This window comes from Hetaerina americana, unplaced genomic scaffold (assembly GCF_022747635.1).
Source record: "Hetaerina americana unplaced genomic scaffold, ioHetAmer1.1.p SCAF_1, whole genome shotgun sequence".
In the NCBI taxonomy this organism is placed as follows: Eukaryota; Metazoa; Arthropoda; class Insecta; order Odonata; family Calopterygidae; genus Hetaerina; species Hetaerina americana.
The window spans coordinates 49134919-49156037 of record NW_027286069.1 but is presented as its reverse complement, the minus strand read 5'-3'; the positions used below and the strand labels follow the sequence as shown (position 1 = coordinate 49156037).

The window sequence follows — 21119 nt, the reverse complement described above, 5'->3', positions numbered from 1 at the left end:
AAGAGTTATTTTATCCTTATTCTAGAAAACCTCTAGTGTTTGGAAAAAAACTAAGATGGTAAAACTTTGCAATTAAGGTATGTGTGCATCCACACTAAAATAAGGCAGTGGATTGCCTCGTACTGTTTCAGAAAGAGTAACTAAAGATAAAGCCAAAATTTTAGATTTTTTTAAAAATAAAGTCTTCTTTAAAATCAAGAGTGATTGCTTAAGATTTAAAATTCATTGGGCAGAGGAATAATCAAATAGGAAGGTACTTTGAAAGTGGGCAAATATGCATTTGTGAATTCCAGGATGATAGATTGTAATTAGAATTTAATGGAAGATTATGATGGAATGAACTGATGCATCTACAGTGAAATAAGTTAAAGTTTAACTGGTAAAAATATAAACTTATCGCTCATTATCAACTGGAAAATCAACAACCCCAAGGAAAGTAAATATGCAAGTATGTATACAACTCAATTTAATGTATGTCAGGGGAAAATATGATCTGCTTCTCATGTTCCACTGTTTGTCACAGACAAGAATGTAACCTGACAAAAATTTGGAAACTGCCTGCTCTTTCTTAAAATGTAAGAATTCATCAGTAGTTAAGGTCAATTTCCTTAATCTAACATAAATTACAGTCATAAAGTAAATTCATCCCAGGGAAGAAGAACCTATTTAGATTATGAGCAAGATGTTCACACTTATATGCATCTTAATCTACTCAGCAATTATGTTTACATGCAATTGTACATAGTGTGCAATTTTTTCTTGAAGGCAGCACCTCAATTTTACTGCATAAATAAACACTTGGAGAAATATAAAAACAAAACTAATGAGACAAGCTATGAAAAATTAATTATCCTACATTATATAGAGTGAAATTCTTTGTATTCTAGGATTTTGATGAAATGGGTCGATAGAAAGCAATTCTCATAATTCTCAACTTGGGGAAAACTCAATGAAACACTATAATAGCATTCACTAAAAGAACCATTGTTTTGTTTTTGTTAAATAAATAAATAGAGTTAAGTAATTATTGGGATACTGCACTGAGAAGTACACTGAAAGCTATAAATAATGGTGATTAACAAGGCAACAGTGCTCATACATTGTTACCGCAACAGATTATGAAAATTTTGGGTGTACCTAGCATTATCTGGTGTGATTTAGTTAGGCCTTGGCTTTTATTTAAATACATACTGAAAGTTAGAAGAATCAGGGTAAGAATAATTTTATTTCTGATTAATTAATAAATAGATCTATATATGCTGTTTACTGAGCAGAGGAACATTAAAAAAGTTAGAAACAATAATGATGTGCATGATTCTTTTTATACTTTTTGGTCCCTAATGGTTTTGATTATGCAATAATTAAAATAAAATTTAGAGTATAAAATTTTGTTGCACACGTTCTTCCTCAGATTCAATCACAGTAAAACTGGTAATTCATTTGTTTTCAAGGTTGATTCTCAATTTGTCTCCGATTCATCTTGCACCATTAATCAAGTACATTTTGACTTATTTTATTTTGACTTACAATAACAGAATATGATAGCTACAGTGGATACTAAATTTAATGGTTTGGCAAAATTTACAAGCAAAGCTCTATCCTACTATGATTCAATATACAATTTGACTAAAGTAAAAGGTCAAAAAGAAGAAATGACTGGAGAAAGGAATCTCACCTCAGTGTTGTTAGTACCTAACAAACAAAGTACAATCCCATATTGATTCATTCCACAGATTAAACAATTACTCATAGGTTTTACATGAGTAAGCAGATACATTGAAAATTGATAAGAATATGTAACATTAGCAAATGCCATATTATTTCAATTTGATAAATAAATATATGAATATTCCCCAAAATTGAGTTAACTGATGAGATTGATTCATAAATAGGAGAGTAGGCTGAAAACTAATGCACACATGCTTGTAGACCACAAACAAAATGACCTTCAGAAGCACTCCTAGGGGCATGTGGAAGTTACATTCCCCCTCAACACGCATGTGCACTTTTGAGGTCGTTACATTCATCCTGTGTATTTTAGGAAGCGGAAGTATGGAGAGGTGTTCTACTGCTATGTCAACGCGTGTTAAACAGCATGCGGTTATCGAATTTTTTACTGCTGAAAATGTGACTCATACTGTGATTCATCGTCATTTTAAGGCTGTTTATGGTGACGATGCTGCTGATAGGTATACTGTAAATCAATGGGTAGTAAAATTTTGAGATTGCAAGCCTGGAAAAGCCATAATTGTTGATGAAGCATGCAGCAGACGTCAGATCACTGCCACAGACAATAAACATCGCAAACTCGTCGAAGGTTTGATTCAAAATGGCCGGCGAATCACTCAAGGGCATATCGTAAACCATATGGGAATATCCAAGGAATGTGTCGGCTTCATTATTGAATGATTGGGATACCGTAAAATCTGTGCACGATCGATACCATGCCATCTCACAGACGAGAACAACCAAAACCCTGCTAATTCCCCCAATCTTGCAAATTTGATTTTTTTCCTCAACTCAAGAGACACCTCATGACACCTTGGACGATGAGGTGACAGCAGCTGTCAAGTCCTGGATTCCAGAAAAGTCGGATGAGTTTTTCAGTGAGGGAAAGAAAAAACTTGTTACACATTGGGAAAAATGTGTTAGCCTTAATGGTGACTATGTTGAAAAATAAATATAAGATTTTGAAACTTAAGAATTGTACTTTAATGTGCTTTTTGCCTGATCTTGCTCTACATGTGTGCATTACTTTCCAGCCTACCCTCAAAGCATGGATCAATAGAAAACTAAGTAATATATACATAGGTACTACCTGTCATTTTTTGAAAACAATTCCATAGCTCAAGGTACAATTTTCCATTATCCCATATGATTTTCCTTTTTAGTCTGATGGGATGGGTTAAGAGGTTCAGGAAACATAAACAGAAAATGCAAATGGCAAGCATTTAGCCTACTTCTTCCATTCAAGGGTGTTAACTGGTTAAAAGAATGACCCAAGTGGAGGAGAGAGACTCTTATGAGTTTCCTTTTCCATTTCAGCCACAGAAAAACTGAAAAAGTAAAATCAATGATATTTTGACTATGTGCATTGAGGAGAAAAATAATTTGTTCATACCTGATCATTTATATCTTTATTAAAATCAAAAAGGGTTCCTTTGCAATTCAGATTAAAATTTACATTAATTCAGATAAAAATTTAGATTAATGACTATGATAATGTCTCCCAATCTGTTCACCAGGACTCAATTAAGTGGCAAGGGATAGCATACTTCTTGGAATGTCTAAAATAATAAAACATCAAGCAAAAACCAAGAAATGCTCAGTTTTATCAGTATATTAATTTGTCATTTCAATATATTAACTATGAGTACTGAATAAGTGCTTTTCTTTTCCTAAATATTTAACTGTAAATTAATGTTACTTCAATACTTTTTTAAATTTTTCACAGGATTTTATTTAAATCTGCAACACATGATTTAAGTTTTCCATGCATTAGACTGAAGTCTAATATAGGCGTCTAGTGGAGGTATTACGCATTTTACTCAAATATATCTTCATTTTCTTAGGCCTCCATTCTCATCAGTCACATCTCATGAGTTATATGATTTATTAAAACGGCATCAATAGATAAAGACGTTATGGTAAAGGGGATCGTAAGGGGGCATATCACATTTTTCAAGTTTATAATAAATGAGCAAGAAATTTAAAGGTGGTTACAGTAGATAACTTATAAAATATCGACCCTGTTTCAGTTGAAAAAAACCTACCTTAAGATTTCACAATTGTATAAACTTGAATGTGAAAGTTCATTTTTTAATTATTATATTGCCCTATTTGTCTTTATACAAGCAAATCTCAGATTACGCAACACTTTAATTGCATAAATCTAGTTTTAGGTAAGTGGACCCAAAAAATACATTACATTTGAGCAGTCCCAATCTGTTGAATTGTATAGAATGGACTCATTAGCAATGATTAAAATATGAGTTATTATGCTTCTTAAAATTCAGGCATGGGCAATATTCATGCACACAATGAGGTAAAATTCATCCAATTCAAACAAAATATGAATAATACAGGTTCAAAAATAGCCATTAATTCCTGACCTTCATAAATTTCCACAGCCATCTAAAATCAACAAAATTTTTAATTAGTAATAATTCCTCACTTATTATAGAATTTGAGTGTATCCTTTCCTGACTGGATGTATACAATCTCATAAGTAACCCATAAAGACAAAAAAGGAAAGAAATCTACTGCAATCACATAAGCATATGACATAATTTATGAACTTGGAACATTCTTTTCTCCAATTTTTCCAAAAATGAAATAGGTCAAATACATGAATCAACATACATTAATCAAGATGTGCTGAAGACCAAAAATCTAGGGACAAATCATGATGTGGTTTGCAATAAAGAAAAACATTGATGAAAGAGGTTTTCTCCAGAACCTACCAAATAGCTTTCCCATTTAAATCTTATCATCAATGAAACAATTCACAAAATATCAGTTGAAGTTGCAAATGATGAAGATGACTTGCTTATATATTGAACACACCTTGCAATGGTAAAATATGACAATACTACCGCAAAATAATAAAGAGTCGTTAAAGTTAGTACAATGAAAATAATGTTTTGAGAAGCCCATTTTTTAATAAATTAATCACTTTAGTACTTTTGAACATATTTATTGAATCATGATGTACTTCAAACAATTCGTATGGTCCCCAGAGTGCACCAAATTTCTCAGCCAACTTCCACCTATTGCTTATGTTCTCATTTCAGATTGAGCATTATGACTAAATGATTGAAAAGCAGAAATTAATAGACTACAAAATTAATCCCACAATTAATGTGCCAAGAGCAGAAAATACAAACTAATCTTTTAGTATACCCCTGAGTTTCAACTTTACATATCAACACATCTACAACAATCTTAATAAAAACAAGTCAATTCTAACCAATAAGAATTGTCTCATGCACATGTCAAGTATATAAACTTTAACATCATTTATATCAATCCAATTTACAAACCCACAAAGTAATGATTCCATATTTTGTACATTTCGGCTTCATAAATAATAAAGTAATGCTACTCCATGAAATTTAAATTTCATGGTGATGTAGAACTCTTAAATTGATAATTATGCATAGTAAATCCTTCAAATCATTGAATGTTTATGGACATATTGTTTTTCAGTATGAAAGTGATCATTTCTGCCACAGAAGAAGTGAAAAACATTCTCTGAAAACCCTTCCCTCTACCATATTACCCACCATTCCAAATGGAGCAAATAACCTCATATGTCGGTCACCTCCCCTTATAACCACTGCTAATTCATTGACAAATGGTAGGAGGTTGCAAATAAAGGCACTCTAGATTCTAAAATATACACATAACAGATTATTCGTATATGTATGATCAAAATGAAAGTGAAATAGATATTTTGATGGAGCTCACAATATGAAAATATATGATTACATGGTATAAAAGCTGATTTTTACTTGGCCACAAGAAACATTCTCTCAGTGTAAATGTGCCCAACCACTCTTTCCAAAATAGAAATCATATTTAAAGATTATAAAAGGCCTAAACAACAAATGCTGCAATACTGAAGCTTCCCTCATAAAAGTGGAGGCTTCTAGATATAACAATGAGCTAATCAGCAATAAAAAATAACTACATTGCATCCCCTACATAATCCACAAGTTATGTGGCCTCCATTTCTCACCAAAAACCCAGACTAAGCTTGCAAAAAAACGACTCGCAAGAAAAAAAATGGATATTGTGATTGCTTTATAAATGCTAATTCCTTCAACTCAGATCAATAATATATATTTGTAAAATTCTCTCCCCTTGATTGCCTACCACGAAAGCAATTAATCTGTAAACGTATGCATTCACAATTATTTCATACATCTTAACATCCTCACTTAATCTTTTCAATATTTTTGCAATCCAAAAAAATAACAATAAAATTGCTTCACAAAGACTGCTTACATTGCAGACTAAAAATGACAATCATCAGATAACAAAAAAAACACAAACAGACTGGTATGTAACATTAATATCCTTAAAACTATGCACCTTTTTCCCCATAAATGTAAATGGGCATTCAATGATTAGGCTAGAGAGCAGGAATGAAGTTCTAGATCATTGGTTGGCATGGGTGCTCTCTGAGGGGTACACTCAGACCAATCATGTGGGTGGGATCCGAGACAAAAAGGATAGGACTATTAGGAAAGTTAGACAAAACATTGTGTATGAGGGAAGAATACAAAACAAGGTGTTTTACTGAATGTTATTTGCTTCTGATGTCAGACCAATGGACATTTTTGGAGCACACATAACATGTTGCCCAAAACTATGCTATATGATCACAAATAACCCTCACTTTCAGCATATGGGAATCTGTACCAGCTTTTCAAGGCATACTTTGGGATTCCTAATTCTAAAATATAGATAACAACAAAAAAATGTGCAAAAATATTTATATAAATTTTACAACTGCTGATTTCCATGTAGCATTACATATAACATTACCCAGGGGGAATATGCTGGGCAGTTCCATGTGTTGTTAATGTCAAAAGACAAAGTTCCAGGGCAAATTCAAAAACTACTATCATCACAGTCAAGAAGAATATTTGCATACAGAAGTCATCCTTTTGAACTAAGTAGCGCAAGGACAGTGTTACATCTTGCATTCAGTAATTGTGTAATGTAAGCAACAAATATACTAAAACTGGAAAAAGAAAGCAAGAAGTAAAGAAAAGTAGGAACTAATAAGAGAATACGGAAAGAAGGAAAAGAAACCATTACTACATATCATGTAAAAAAATGAAATGAAGTTGAGCAATTATTTATACATACGTGGATTCATATCTTGATAATCATAACTTCATGTCATGCACCACACTGAGTTACATTCGGAAAATACCAAAATTAGTTTCAGGAATGGGGGCATTTAAAGCAGCAGACAAGCTAGCCCCAAGAATAAACCTAGTGTCAGCAGGATCAATCACTCCATCATCCCACAATCGAGCACTCGAGTAATAAGGGCTTCCCTCTTCCTCAAATCTTTTTATAATTGGATTCTTCAGTGCTACTTCCTCCTCAGGTGTCCACTAAAAATGAGAAATGAAAGCAAAATGTAAAAATTAGCAGACCACTTTGATTTACTTGAGTTAAATTATGGTTCAGTCAGCTTTTTTGAACACACATCACATATTTCAATGAATTTTGACTGCAATTCTTTCTGCAATCAGATTTGCATAAAAAATATTTGTTTGAATATCAATTAACCCAGGGAGCCATTGAAAACTGAACTTTAAAAACTTAAGCTAATCTAAGTAAGTCTGTCTTGAAACACAATGACAATTTACCTATTTTGAAAAGTTTTTTACATTTAATACATGCACTTAGAATACCTATATATTTTAATGATACAGTTATTACAATCATTTTTGTATGAAAGAACAACTGCTGAAAACTTCATCTTGAAACAAATGGCATCAATAAAATTTTTACTTCAGGTTGGCCTACTTTTAATGAATTACAAAGACAACACAGTAGATTTATACAAATTTTGGGTATTATAAATAGTTAAACCAAATTCAAAGATTATGCTGATTAAATTTGCAGAATAATATGCTAAAAAAATGCCAAATATTATACAATGATTTAAAGTATTTCACATACATTGAACATTTCCAAATTATTAATCATAATTTGGGTGCTTGGAATAACTAGGTACTGGTGCTGCACCAATCATCATGAAAATATTAATTTCATTTTCAAATACTGTAGTAAATACGGGGTAAAAGTGCAGGAGAAGGAAAATTATGAGTGCATACAATCAGATGTCATAATAACTTGATTTCAGTTGATTTCAAGTTAAAAATGTTGCCATGTTTAGTCTCATAATTTTATATAGCAAAGGCATCTTCATGCAATCTTATTCTCTGAAAGCGCCCTAAAAACAGAAATTTCTTTTTTCTTTAAATAAATGCCCCTGATTTTGTATTCTTAAGGATGGATAGAACATAAAAATTTTATCCATCAGATAATACATATATATCATAAAAAGTCACAGACAAAGTCATACATCTTAGGCATTTAAGTAGATCTCTTGCTCTGAAATGAATGGATGCATGTCCATAATTTAACAATAAGCTAACCCATTCTGAATTATATATATATCCAAAATTTTCCTTTTCTATTCATAATAGGCTAGGCTAGCTGGTCATATCATGGGATCCTTAATATGCCCAATGGAACATGAAAGTCCAACATTTAGGGTAGCTTCCTGCCAAGATCTTGTACCTAGAAAATCATTCAGCTCAGGTTAATCTATGGGCACCCAAAAGGCCGTACTCTGCTCAGTAACCAAATTCTCTATCCATAATTTCATTAATGTCACTTACATATGGTTGTGATATTTGCAATTTGGAAGTAAAAGGAGTAATATTTATACTTCCATCTTCCGATATGCTTCATAAATGGAACAGTAAAAGGTGTATTAGTCTTTTAATAATGGATTTTGACAAGGTTCAGACCCCACCAGTGAGTTCATATTAGAACTGAAATAGTATTTTTAACAAGATCTGATGGCAGATTTCTTAATCTCAGATATTCCACTTAGAAAGAATTTCATGGCTTTGTTTCTGACCCAATAAAATCAATGGATAGAGAAGCCACAGCTACAAGAAATCCATGCAATTAACATGTCCATATAAATATTTGCATAAATAATTTGATTTAAATGCAAAAAAAGTCCTACAATTATATACAGATCCAAAATACTACGGTGAACACAAAAATGAGGACACATTTTCTTATAGATAGTAACTTCAGAGAAATTAATACAGTTACCTAATAAAATTTGGTTAAGATATTACCCACAAAACTTACCGATTTTCCTTCCCGCCGCTTCTGGTCAGCTGTAATTTGAGCTAGGACTCCAGCAGCCTGCTCACCACCCATAACAGAAATGCGGGAATTGGGCCACATATACAAAAATCTAGGGCTGAAAACATAAAACATTTAAGTCAAATACAGAGGGAATACTTGTCTAAAATTCACTAATTTTTTAAGGTAGCGAAAACCATCCTTTCATGATTATTGTAGCATGCAAATGAATAACATTAAAGCCAACTCACCCATAGGCTCTACCACACATTCCATAGTTGCCAGCACCATATGAGCCTCCAATAATCAATGTTATTTTAGGCACTTGAGCACAGGCAACTGCAGTCACCATTTTGGCACCATTTTTAGCTATTCCTCCAGCTTCAGCATCACGGCCAACCATAAATCCTTTAATAGGAAAAATGACCATCATCAACCTGTATGGTGAGACAGGTTTGTGGATGGAGTTTGTCTCTCATCAGTACCGCAAATTAAAGACAGTATTAGCCCAAATTTACGTGGCACTGAATTTAACAGCTCGAGTTTTTGAACTGTCATTTTAGAAAATAACCTTTTAAGGCATGAAAATGATAAGGGAAGTGCACAGAAAATTTACTTGGGAGAATGTATACATAACACATTTTAGATGACAATTGATGCATGAAATAAGATGCTTTAACGTAAAATTAACTCATATTAAATGGCATTTGAGGAGATATCAATACAAATATGACAAAGAAGGTGAGGATGATGTTTCTATTTCCCCAGGACAAACTTTACCACTAGATTTACCCTCAACATAATCATGGAGACTGGGAATGCAGAGGGATATTTACCATAAAAAGCAAGGTGAATTGCAACTTAGCCACTCTACCATGATCATGAGATTAATCTGAGAACCTGCAACTAATTCTCCACGGCATTGGCCTTAGGGGATAGGAATATGTGAATATATATTTCCCACATTTATTATTTAGAAAAATGAAGAAATGCTTTCTACTTCAAATTCCAGGAACATTAAAGTTGGAATTATTCATCTAAGCATAAATAAAACAGAGCTAAGGACCAGAATATTTTAACCAGCATGTAAACATAACATAAATAAACATTTTTGTCAATAAGAAAGGAAATTTGAATGTTTTAAAGATTTTTTTACAAAGGAAAATTCATAAATTCATTTGAATTGGAATAAAATTTATACAAACCTGTTATATTCTGTAGAAATAAGAGAGGGATTTTTCTTTTGCAGCAAAGTTCAACGAAGTGTGCTCCTTTAAGAGCTGACTCAGAGAAAAGAACACCATTATTTCCAATTATGCCCACAGTATGACCATAAAGTTTAGCAAAGCCAGTGACAATTGTATCAGCATATCGTGCTTTAAATTCATCAAACTTAGACCCATCTACAATACGTGCAATAACCTGAAAATGGAAAAGGCAAAAACAATGCATTTAAAAAATAGTTTTAACAAACTTTCTACATGCATGACAAAGATCCAAGAAATATGCATGGCTTGACACCTTTTCCTATCCTTCTAATATAATAAGGTAAACAAAAACAATGTATATTCTTCCATGAACTACAAATGTTACATCATAATGGGTACATAATTTGAGAAAAAGAAGATCAAAGAGTAATTCGAGCTTTTCAAATAATAGATACAAAAAATTAAATGCTGCACAGAAAAGAAAATTATTTACCTCTCGAACATCAAAAGTTCTCTTAAGATTATCTCCAACAATCCCATACAACTCCTCAGCAGGGAACAGAGGCTCCTCTGGCTGAGAATAACTAACTCTTGGAGATTCATGGCAGTGGTTAAGGTTGCTTACTATTCTTCGTGTCAGGTACAAAGCATGCCTATCATCCACAGCATAATGGTCCGTAACTCCAGATGTACTGTAAAGGAATACACATATTCATGAAATAATGTGTATGGGTCCATTAAATACATATACAAATACACTTTAAAAGGCAGGGAGTCATAACTCCCAATTTCTTTCAATCCAAAACTTTCAATTATTTCTTTATCCCAAAATACAGAACTCCTTAACTATATAAAATATTTTTTCTCTATGTATCTTTTGTTGCTACATTCAATTGATCACAGTTTGTTTATTTATACCATTACACGTACAATATCGTAACTTATAAGATTTACAGCTTCTGAAAAAGGGATTTCAGAGTAAGGTAAAAGTTTGTGACAAAATTAGAGAAGCTAGTCAACTTGTTTCTGTGTAGATGCCATAGAAGAAGATGCCTCATCTTATAGCTGAAAATTTCATTGTTTCCACCAGCTGAATGACAGTTACAACATCATCACAGTATTTATTTACAATAGCACATCAAGTAAAAATATTTTTCAAAATTCTGAGGACATACAATATCATCATCTTCTAAAGGCTAAGCCTTGTCGATGCAGCCAATGGTCACTCTCCATAACCATTCTTTACAGCTCATTATCAGTTTTTACTCTCATAGCAATTTTTATATCATCTATAAATTTCTTTCCTGGCCCTCCTCTTCCTTTTCTTCCAATTATTTTCCCCTCCATTACGTTTTCCAGGAAGTTATTAGGTTATTAGGTACGGAATGGTCTAATACTGTCTAGATACTTTCAGCATTATATACTTATTAATGGCATATAAATAATAATTTTATTATTATTATTAAGCCAGTTCTTATGCTCAAAAAAACTGGTTATCAACCCAAACCATGGTTTCATATGTGACGATAGAGCTGCCCTAATATAAAGTCCAATGATATGTGTAATTCATACATCAAGGTAGGGGAGTTAGTTCCTTTCTCTATGATTTCTCAAGAAAATCTTGTACCCGAAAAATCACACAGCCTGCATTAAGTTGAGGGTGCTCGAAGGCATCACCCCTGGCTCTACATTGAAGTAGTCAAATTTTTTACCCCCTGCTCTACCATGACACACCTAAGCAATTATAATCGCTCTTCCTATAAAAATCAGGATTTGAGGAAATGGTTTTATATTTGGACTTCCCAGATGTGATGCAGCCATCAACTGCTCACCCAAGAGGCTTTTTGCATCATGTGCAACAATATATATATATATATATGCCCTAATACCATTTACAAGCAAATATTTATTCAAAATAAACTTTGTCAACATCACTTCAACTTCAAGTAGTCTGTACTTCACACATGTGTAATTTAAAGTACACAGAAAATTTTAAGTTGGATCAATTTGCAATAATTCCTCAACTTTGATTTAAACCCAGTGAGAAATTGACAAGTGATGTATTAGCAAAGAAAGAGACTAAATAAAAACTATAATCAGTTAATATATGTACCTTGAGAATTTTTCAGAACATACAAAACTATCCTATAAAAATTGAGTGTTGCCTACCATTCAACAATGATAATTGAGAAAAGGATGGGATGAGGCACAAGAGAAGCGGTCCATGGGATGCCCTTGCAACTTCTATTCATTAAAGAGTACCCAATAATATTTTTTTGTATGGAAGTGCAATACTAATGTAACAATGCAACAATTTCAGAGGGCAAAAATCATTCGCCTTGACCGGGAGTCAAACCCGGATCCCTCAATGTCCGGTCGAGTGCTTTAGCCAGTTAAGCTATCAAGGCATCCTCTTAAACTTCGAAATTTTGGGGGCTTTATATGAACACGATGTTGTGACAAAATACCGTACATAAAATGTCACAGGCATTCGTAGTCGTGCGTGACGCACCGCAGTCCACGAGGTTAAAACCAACTTTTAAACACTAAGGCTGTTTATACCTTTGACAAATTCCAAAGAAACTGCGAGAGATGCCGCAACAGTGACTTTTAACTAATGTAACATTGTTGAATATTTTTCAGAGGTATCTCGATCCCTACTTGAGATGCTTTGTGGAGGGCACTTTGAGTGAGTACACCATCCGTCGGATGGGACGTTAAGCTGTTGACCCCTTGGCGCCTTTCGTAAAGAGTAGGCTAATGCCGACGCCGGGTTTCTCTCCACCCTTCATCCTTTCCTGTCCATCCCCTATGGCGCAAATGACCTCAGCTGTCGGTCGCCTACCCTAAATACTACTACTACTACTACTAACATATTATTTATATTGCTGCCTACATCAATACATATTTTGCAAATTAGTCACTCACCGGTTGCTTTTACAGAGAGTGCAATTTCATATATCCCTATTAATACTGACTCTTTGAGGATGACTGTTTCTTAAAATATTAAAATTTAACCAGGCAACATGAGTAATTTTATTTGTTGTGAACAACCATGAAATTTATCCTATCTTGAAAAAGAAAATATGAGTAGCATAATACTACACAATTTTTCTGTTGAAAATCATCTATTTATAAAAGGTCTTCTAGCATACACACACTGAAATAAATGATTGCACCTGTGGTGGTGGCTGGTGAAAAACAGCAATTTTACATCACATTTTTTCATTGCCACACTGGTCAAACAAAACTAAAACTTTGATTTTACAATTAATTCTGCTACTAACGTGATGGTGACACAAAACCATAGTCCTGCTAACAATAATGGCATTCAGAATACCTGTATGTCTTTCTCAGCCCTATTATAAGGGGATTTTAGAGATTTACAAGGGTAGTTTGAAAGGTTCTTGGAATCACCACGAGATAGTGCTAGCACAATGAATTTCCTGTGTAGTAATAAGTAATCCTTTAAGAGTAAACACGTAATGCATCAGTGCTCATTGAAGAGATCTGTGGTGCAGATGCCTGTCTGTTGTTGTTCCCATGTTATGATTTGTGAAGATGGAAAAAAATGAGATTCGAGTGGTATTTAAATAATTCTTAAAGAAAATTATGAAAGCATAGGAAATTCATACCAACTTTCAGAACTCACTGACTCTGCTCCTTCATTTTCAACTGTTGCCAAGTGGAAAAATGAGTTTCAGTTTGGTAGGGACTGCTTAGATGATGATCTGTGTAGTGTTTGGCTAAAATGTCCAGAAATAAATGCAAAAGTGCACAAAATGGTCATGGAGGACAGCCAATTGAAAGTGCGAGAAATCACTGAAGCTGCATGGATGTCATCCGAAAGAGCATATCACATTTTAAGAGGGGATTGGATATGACAAAATTATCTGCTAGATGGGTGCCATGACTTGATGCAAGATAACAAATGCATCAGAATGGATATTTCGGAACAATGTTTGGTCCATGAAACTTGGGTCCAATACTGTACCCCAGAAATATAACACCAGTCAAAGCTGTGGAAACATGTTGATTCACCACCACCAAAGAAAGCAAAGGCAATACAGTTGGCTGGAAAGGTGACGACTTCAGTATTATGGGATGCAAAAGGGATTCGCTGATAGATTATCTTCCCACTGGTCAAACAATTACTGGACAACATTACACTAATGCCCTGGACCAACTTCAGCATCAGATACATGAAAAAAAGCTAGGTTTGACAAGGAAGAAAATCATCTTTTTTCAAGACAATGCACGCCCACAGACAAGGGTCACTGTCATGGCAAAAATATGTAAACTAGGATACGAATTGTTGCCACACCCGCCTTATTCGCCTGATTTGGCTCCATCAGATTCCCATCTCTTCCCAGAGCTCAAAATTTTCTTCGGTCGATGGACATTCTCCTTAAACAAAGAACTAGCAGCCAAAATAGATGGGTATTTTGCAGACCTGAAGGAATCTAATTTTCCAGATGAGATCAAGACATTAGAACATCGCTGGACCAAGTGCATCAGGGTACAGGATGGCCATATTGAAAAATAAAAATGTTTAACTGAGGTAAGTTGTTTATTTCTATTCCATTCCAAGAACTTTTCAAATTACCCCATAGTATTGATTCAATAGGACTACTTGCATGGGAAGGCCCAGAAGTACCCGGCCTGACCTAGAGATGGTGGTAGTTGTTTGAAAAATATCACTGTTTTAGGAAGTATACAACTATAAAGCATATGTTTCAAGTTTGAAGAATTGAACTTTTTCAGTGAACTTGTGAAAATGGAGAAAATTGGTCATCGTTATGTGATACATTACTTTTATTTGAAGGCTTCAGCCCAACCAATATAAAAGCTGAACTGGATTCTACTCTGTTGAGTCTACTCCTTTGTTTACAACAGTCAAATATTGGGTTGCAGAGTGTAAACAAGGCAGTACAAGCTGTCAAGACGAGCATCGGATTGGTTGGCCAAAAGAGGTGACAACTCCAGAAACTGAAGAAAATCCACAAAGTGACATTGGATGATCGTCGACTGAAAGCGGGAGCTAGCAGACATAGTAGGCAAATAAAGCAGTACATTGCTTAATAAATGAAAATTTGGACATGAGAAAGCTAAGTGCAAGATGGGTGCTGCATTTGCTCACACTGGAGCAAAACCAGTGTCATGAAGATATTTCAATTGAGTGTTTAGTGAAGTTTCACAGCAACAAAGCACAATTTTTGCAATGTTTCATAACCATGGATGAAATATGGGCTCATTACTTCACAACCAAGACAAAATAACAATCAAAACAATGGATTCAAAGGGGAGAACTGACTCCAAAGAAGGCAAAGACTGTTTCATATGCAGGCAAGGTCATAGTGTTTGTTTTTTGGGATGCGCGTGGGATAATTTTCATTGACTATCTTGAAAAAGGATTAACTATCAACGGCAAGTATTCTGCGAACTTATTGCAATGTTTGAGTGAAGAACTCAAGCAAAAGCGGCCGCATTTGGCTTAGAAGAAAACGTTGTTTCATCAGGACAATGCACCAGCTCACAAATCCATTATTGCAATGGCCAAAATTCATGAATTTAAGTATAAATTGCTACCTCATGCACCCTATTTGCCAGATTTAGCCCCCTGGGATTATTTTCTATTCGCAAACATGAAAAAATGGCTCAGTGTTCAAAGATTTTCCAACCGTGAAGAAGTGATGTCGGCAGTTAATGACTATTTTAAGGAACAAGACAATTCTTATCATAAAAAGGGTATCGAATTCATTGAACATCACTGCGAAAAGTGTATAGAGCTGAAAGGAGATTGTTGAAAAATAAATACATTTTTTCAAACATTTTTGTGCTTTCTTCGTTGGGTCAGGTACTTCTGGGATTACCCATGTATACAAGAAAATCAGGAAATTCACTCAATGGTCAAGATATCTCCCATGGAGAACTAACCCACAGTGAAGGTCTGCACCTCCAAGATCTTCCGCAGATACTTCCTCTCCAGTAGCAGCCTTCACAAGAGGAGGACCCGCAAGAAAAATTGTACCTTGGCGACGGACTATGACACTCTCATCAGCCATGGCAGGAACATATGCTCCTCCGGCAGTGCAACTTCCTAATACAACAGCAATCTAAATAAAAAAGAATTTTTAGCCCATAGATATCAATACCTAATCATGCAGGGAAATCACTTTACATTTAACAGAACAAATTTACATGAAAAGTAGCATGGTTTTAAAAGATAAATTCCATGCTTTTACTTTTACATGGTGGATTTCCTACTCTAATTACCAGTCACCATTTATAGCTACACATTTTTGATACTTTATACCACATTGCGTAGTAATACAGCCATTGCAACTGAGAATGACAAAGAACAGTATGAGAGAGCCAATTGAAGATTTCTGGGATCAAATTATTTTTTTTAATTCTTTAATGAAAAGGATGTTTTACAAGTTAGAAAAAAGCAAAACCTAACCTGCTTCTGGGCTAAAAAAGTTCTATGCTCCAAAGTTACTTCACAAATTATAATTACTCTCATGTGTGACCAATATTATGCATCCTTTAGCTTTAAATTAAATTTTCTCGTATATATAATCCTTGACCAAGTGGCAAGAATCACCATTTAACTCATTAAAACTTCAGATAGCCGAAATCAACAGATTATAATTGCCTGCACATCACTGCTTTATCAGCAGTTTTGACACTTTTCACAGCAATAAAACAATTACAATGCAATCCAAGACCTTCATTTCCATACTCTGTAGTCGAGTCTTTTTCCAAAAATATTAATACACTGGAGACATCTATAAGTACTTAAACTTATGTCTCATAGTATCCATACTTTCAGACTTCCTATTGTACATATTGTTTCAATTCAAATAGGAATCCATAAACTGTGATATAATAGATGATTATGTGAGCCCTCATATTCAGATTTAAGAGAACTCTTATACATATGGGTAAATAGTTCAAGCTCTGGTATAAAGTCCATATTGAACCCTGCAGTTCATGATCAAAAAATGAATCAAATATTTGTCACTGGAATTGAATTTTATTATGTCTAGTTCTAAGACACAAAAATGCTATTACTGGCATTATTAATGTAATGCTATTAATGGTGTAACATGGAACATCGGTTTAACTATTTTGTGACATGTTTATTTTAAAATCAATTATTAAAATCCTAGAGAAAGCTTGGCAGAAATACTGCCTGTTAAGTAAGTAGCCGTTGGTTTTAGTCCCACTTCCACCTTAGGTATTAAGTACCACATGAAAGAGATGATGTATCAGTTCTATTTTCAATGACCTTCACAAATAATAAGCACAAAAATAAAAAAAATCATACCTGAGGAATGCCCAAGCTGGACATGTTAGCCTGGTTATAAAAAATACGTCCAAAATGCTCTTTGTCTGGAAAAACGTCTGCCTGGCGTGGTAAATTTGCACCACCAGAGTCTACAAGATATATACATGGCAAACGATTTTGTTGTGCTACTTCCTGAGCCCTTAAGTGTTTCTTCACAGTTACTGGGTAGTAAGTCCCGCCTTTAACTGTGGCATCATTTCCCACTATGACGCAGTCGACACTAAAATGTAAAAGGTATTATTTTAGGCATATAGCTGAACGCAAGGACACAAGCAATTTTGACAGTGTGTCATAATTTCGAGTAAAAATTAAACAATAAAAATGCATGTGAAAATAAATGGCCAATTTGAGTAAATTAAATATTTCAAAAGTATGAACCTCATTGAATGTTATTGAAACCATTTCAGGACTTTTAACACAAAGGCAACTTCACTTTATTTCTTGGCTTGATTTTGAGTCAAAAGGTAGATGGATATTTTTATTCACCATAAAACAAAACATTATTTTATGGGCTTTGTTAAAGATTCAATCAAATTTACAGGTACATTAGATTTACAAAGAAACAAATTCATACATAAATGGATGATTTGAATTACATAATAACGTGTATTAAAGATTTTAAAAACCGATTTCCCTGCATTGGCTACTATGTATTCTTGGGCACTATAGAAAATATTATTTACAAAAAAGTCTTGTAACATTTTTTTGAATTTATTTCCCAGGGGAAGTATTTGTTTTAGCTCTTCAGGAAGTAAATTAAAGAGCAGTTTTCCTGAATCTTCTGGATTTTATTGCAGTACTGCTACTCAACAATGGCCATAACAAAGATTATCCATAACCCTGGTGTTGTACTTGTGAAAATATTTATTTCCGAACAGAGAAGGGGTTTTGGTGCCGGCAAACAGAATCGCATTATACATATATAAACAGGAAATGGTCATGATTTTGCTACATTAGAAATACTACTATGCTTGAAAAGTATGCATGTATAAGCTTGAAAGTATGCTCATATATCAAGCTAAAGAGTATAAAATAAAAATTTCGTAAACTACAATATCACATATGAAGAAGATAGCTCTCATGTCCAAATTAGGTTTTCATGGCCAAGAACCAAGCAAATGCTTTCTTTCACACTTTTGACATGCCTAATATTATTTCTATTATTATTATAATATTATAGAATTACTATTATAATATTAGAGAATTCTAGGTTGAGGTTAAGGCATTACAACAAGCCATTTTATAATGCATCTAGTGAATATTAATCATACAATAATATAATCATTGTTGGCATTTACGTAAAAGTATGCCCTGATTGAAAGGTAGAAAATGAATCACATTTATGGCAAGATTTCTCCATAATTCTTCACATGCATGCTTGAAAGGAGTGGAAGCATTGCAGCAATCATAAAATATTTATGGCCCATCCATACTGTGCCTCCAATATAGGGATCACATACGTCATATAAAAAATTATGGTCACCAGATCATTAGAAGCAAATAAATGACAAAGGCAATGGAAATGCATGTAAAAATAAATTGTGACATAGGACTTGTGTACACATAAACATAATCACATACATTAATTCATATTTTCCACTGCACAGAATATTCTGGAAAATAATCAAAATTCCATACTGAGACTCTCGAAAAGAGGAAATGACTGATATGAAAACTGGACATCTAGCAAACTATAATGGCACTTAACAGAATAATAGAAATTACTAATACACAGTAGGAATTCACTAAAACCAGATTGAGAACTTCAGGCACAGTAAGAGAGAAGGAAAAACTGGTGAAGTTCAATCTAAAACAAAATATAAAAGTAATCGTACACCTTGTCTGAATAAGAGCGTAAAAAATACGAAAACACTTAAGCTTACAATTACAGGCCTTTTTGATGAGGCATGTAAGTCTGGGAGGGTATTACTGAGATAAACACTGTGAAATGGATATGACAATACCCCACCTATTTGGGATATACAGGTGTATATACTGTATAACCTCATTAATTGAACCAAGAGTCTCAACAAAAATGTCCCTAAGGGAATAGATAAGGGGTTAAGATGTAGGGGGAGATGCCAAGGCGACAATATTTGGCACGAGTGAGAAAGGATGGAGGGACATCATCTTACAGAGAAATGAAATGCACCGAAGTGGGTTACTGAAACCATTCTAACCATTACCAACCCCAAAATGTGAATGATATATTTAAATGGGTAAATTTTTAGCCTTGCTATCTAAACTACTACGCCAATTACTAATTTTAACGGTCATATGATTAGCAAAAGATTTAACACTGACCCCATAACTTTTCCAATTCCAGTAATCAGGCCTCCAGCAGGTACATCCTCTTTCCCATACAACTTATAGCCCGCTAACTGTGAAAATTCAAGGAAAGACGACCCAGGATCAAGGAGGAGGTCAATTCTCTCTCGGACGAGCAATTTGCCTTTGGATGTATGCCTTTCAATGGCCTTGTCTCCGCCTCCTTTAATGATGCCTCGAACAACCCCTTTTAATTTTTCCACTTCACTTCTCATTTTTTCATGATTCTCCTGTAAAAAATCGGCATTCGTGACGTAATCACTCTTGAAAATCATCACATGCACTCAGATTTTCGAAGCAATTTTTAAAACCACGTTATTATCTCATTTATCACATCCATAAACACAAAGGCAAACGTAATTAATAATTTTCAACGCTACCTGATATATTTCCGACGCATAGTCTGGCTGGGATCCAATTGTAATAGCTTTATAAATGCTTGAATATGACCTGTTAATTAACCTCCGTTTCGATTCATTATAAATGGACCGAAGAAGCATATTGAATATTAGCGTTTAAGTTGTCCAATCAGAAAACATAGCCTGTGACGAAACAAAGAGTGAAACTGGCAAAATGAAAACTACTCTAAGCAGTCGTCACATTCAGAGGCATAATATAAATCGTAAACACAATGAATTAAAATCTGTTAAATTTCAATTAAAATTGCAAGCCGCTAAACGAATATTAAACAATCAACGCACGAAACGCACACATAACTAACTCAAACCTTTCCCGCGTAGGTTTAAAACACAAAATAGAAACAGTAGATATATGGATTTTAATCCTGACGAAAAAGTATATTCTCATATGAGTGCGGGAGTATTAATGGAAGTTTGTACTATGGAATCCAAATTAAGATTAAAATATTAAATATCGATCTATAAGCTACGCCAGTATAACCTGGCAACAGGTGCCCAATGGACGCAATGTTAAGTACTGGTTATAAGGTGATTATTTTATCTACTTAAATTATCATTATTGGTACTCTACAGGTTAAGGTAGTTTTGTAGGGTCATAGCCTACACAACGGTGGAATGATATTCCCTTGCCTCTCCTACGATCACAGCCTGACATAAACTACATCAAGCCCCTCTTCAATCAAGCATAATTCCTTCCGTCCACCTGCCTACTCTATTCCTACTTCTTCCTCGTTACCTAGCGTTCCCCCGGTATCACATCTTAAACATCCCATTGCCAATCAAAATGCTATGTATACATCATTCCCACCTCGTTGGGATATGTCCAAAAAACTCTCCTTCCCCACCATGAATAGTACTTCCTAGTTTGTTTTCCTTTCTGTCCACTTCATCTTC

The 21119-nt window shown here is 34.1% G+C and overlaps 1 protein-coding gene across 3 annotated transcripts; it reads right to left on the bottom strand.

Annotated features, from left to right (window-relative positions):
* Nucleotides 1-1081: 1081 nt before the first annotated feature.
* Mccc2 (methylcrotonyl-CoA carboxylase subunit 2) lies at nucleotides 1082-20474 on the bottom strand. Of its 3 annotated transcripts, none has more exons than XR_011701683.1 (10): nucleotides 20187-20474; nucleotides 19783-20036; nucleotides 17458-17698; nucleotides 16062-16240; nucleotides 10618-10816; nucleotides 10122-10338; nucleotides 9168-9324; nucleotides 8920-9034; nucleotides 6880-7133; nucleotides 1082-3056 (listed from the first exon to the last, which is right to left on the bottom strand). XR_011701683.1 is itself a non-coding variant. In XM_071589601.1 (9 exons), the coding sequence occupies exons 1-9, from the start codon at nucleotides 20304-20306 to the stop codon at nucleotides 6930-6932; spliced, it is 1686 nt and encodes a 561-aa protein (XP_071445702.1). In that variant the 5' UTR covers nucleotides 20307-20474; the 3' UTR covers nucleotides 4188-6929. The 3 variants fall into 3 exon arrangements, 1 of the variants encoding a protein (XP_071445702.1); XR_011701684.1 differs by lacking the exon at nucleotides 1082-3056 and adding an exon at nucleotides 4188-6751; XM_071589601.1 differs by lacking the exon at nucleotides 1082-3056 and having other exon boundaries at nucleotides 4188-7133.
* Between the last annotated feature and the right edge of the window lie 645 nt (nucleotides 20475-21119).

What these genes read in the sequence shown, in the direction of transcription:
- Mccc2 (XM_071589601.1), bottom strand. Translation starts at nt 20,306, where the DNA reads ATGCTTCTTCGGTCCATTTATAATGAATCGAAACGGAGGTTAATTAAC. An exon ending in ATGCGTCGGAAATATATCAG is followed by an intron (nt 20,037 to 20,186) that starts GTAGCGTTGAAA and finishes GATTTTTTACAG; the next exon opens with GAGAATCATGAAAAAATGAG. An exon ending in ATGTGTGGTAGAGCCTATGG is followed by an intron (nt 9,035 to 9,167) that starts GTGAGTTGGCTT and finishes TTATGTTTTCAG; the next exon opens with CCCTAGATTTTTGTATATGT.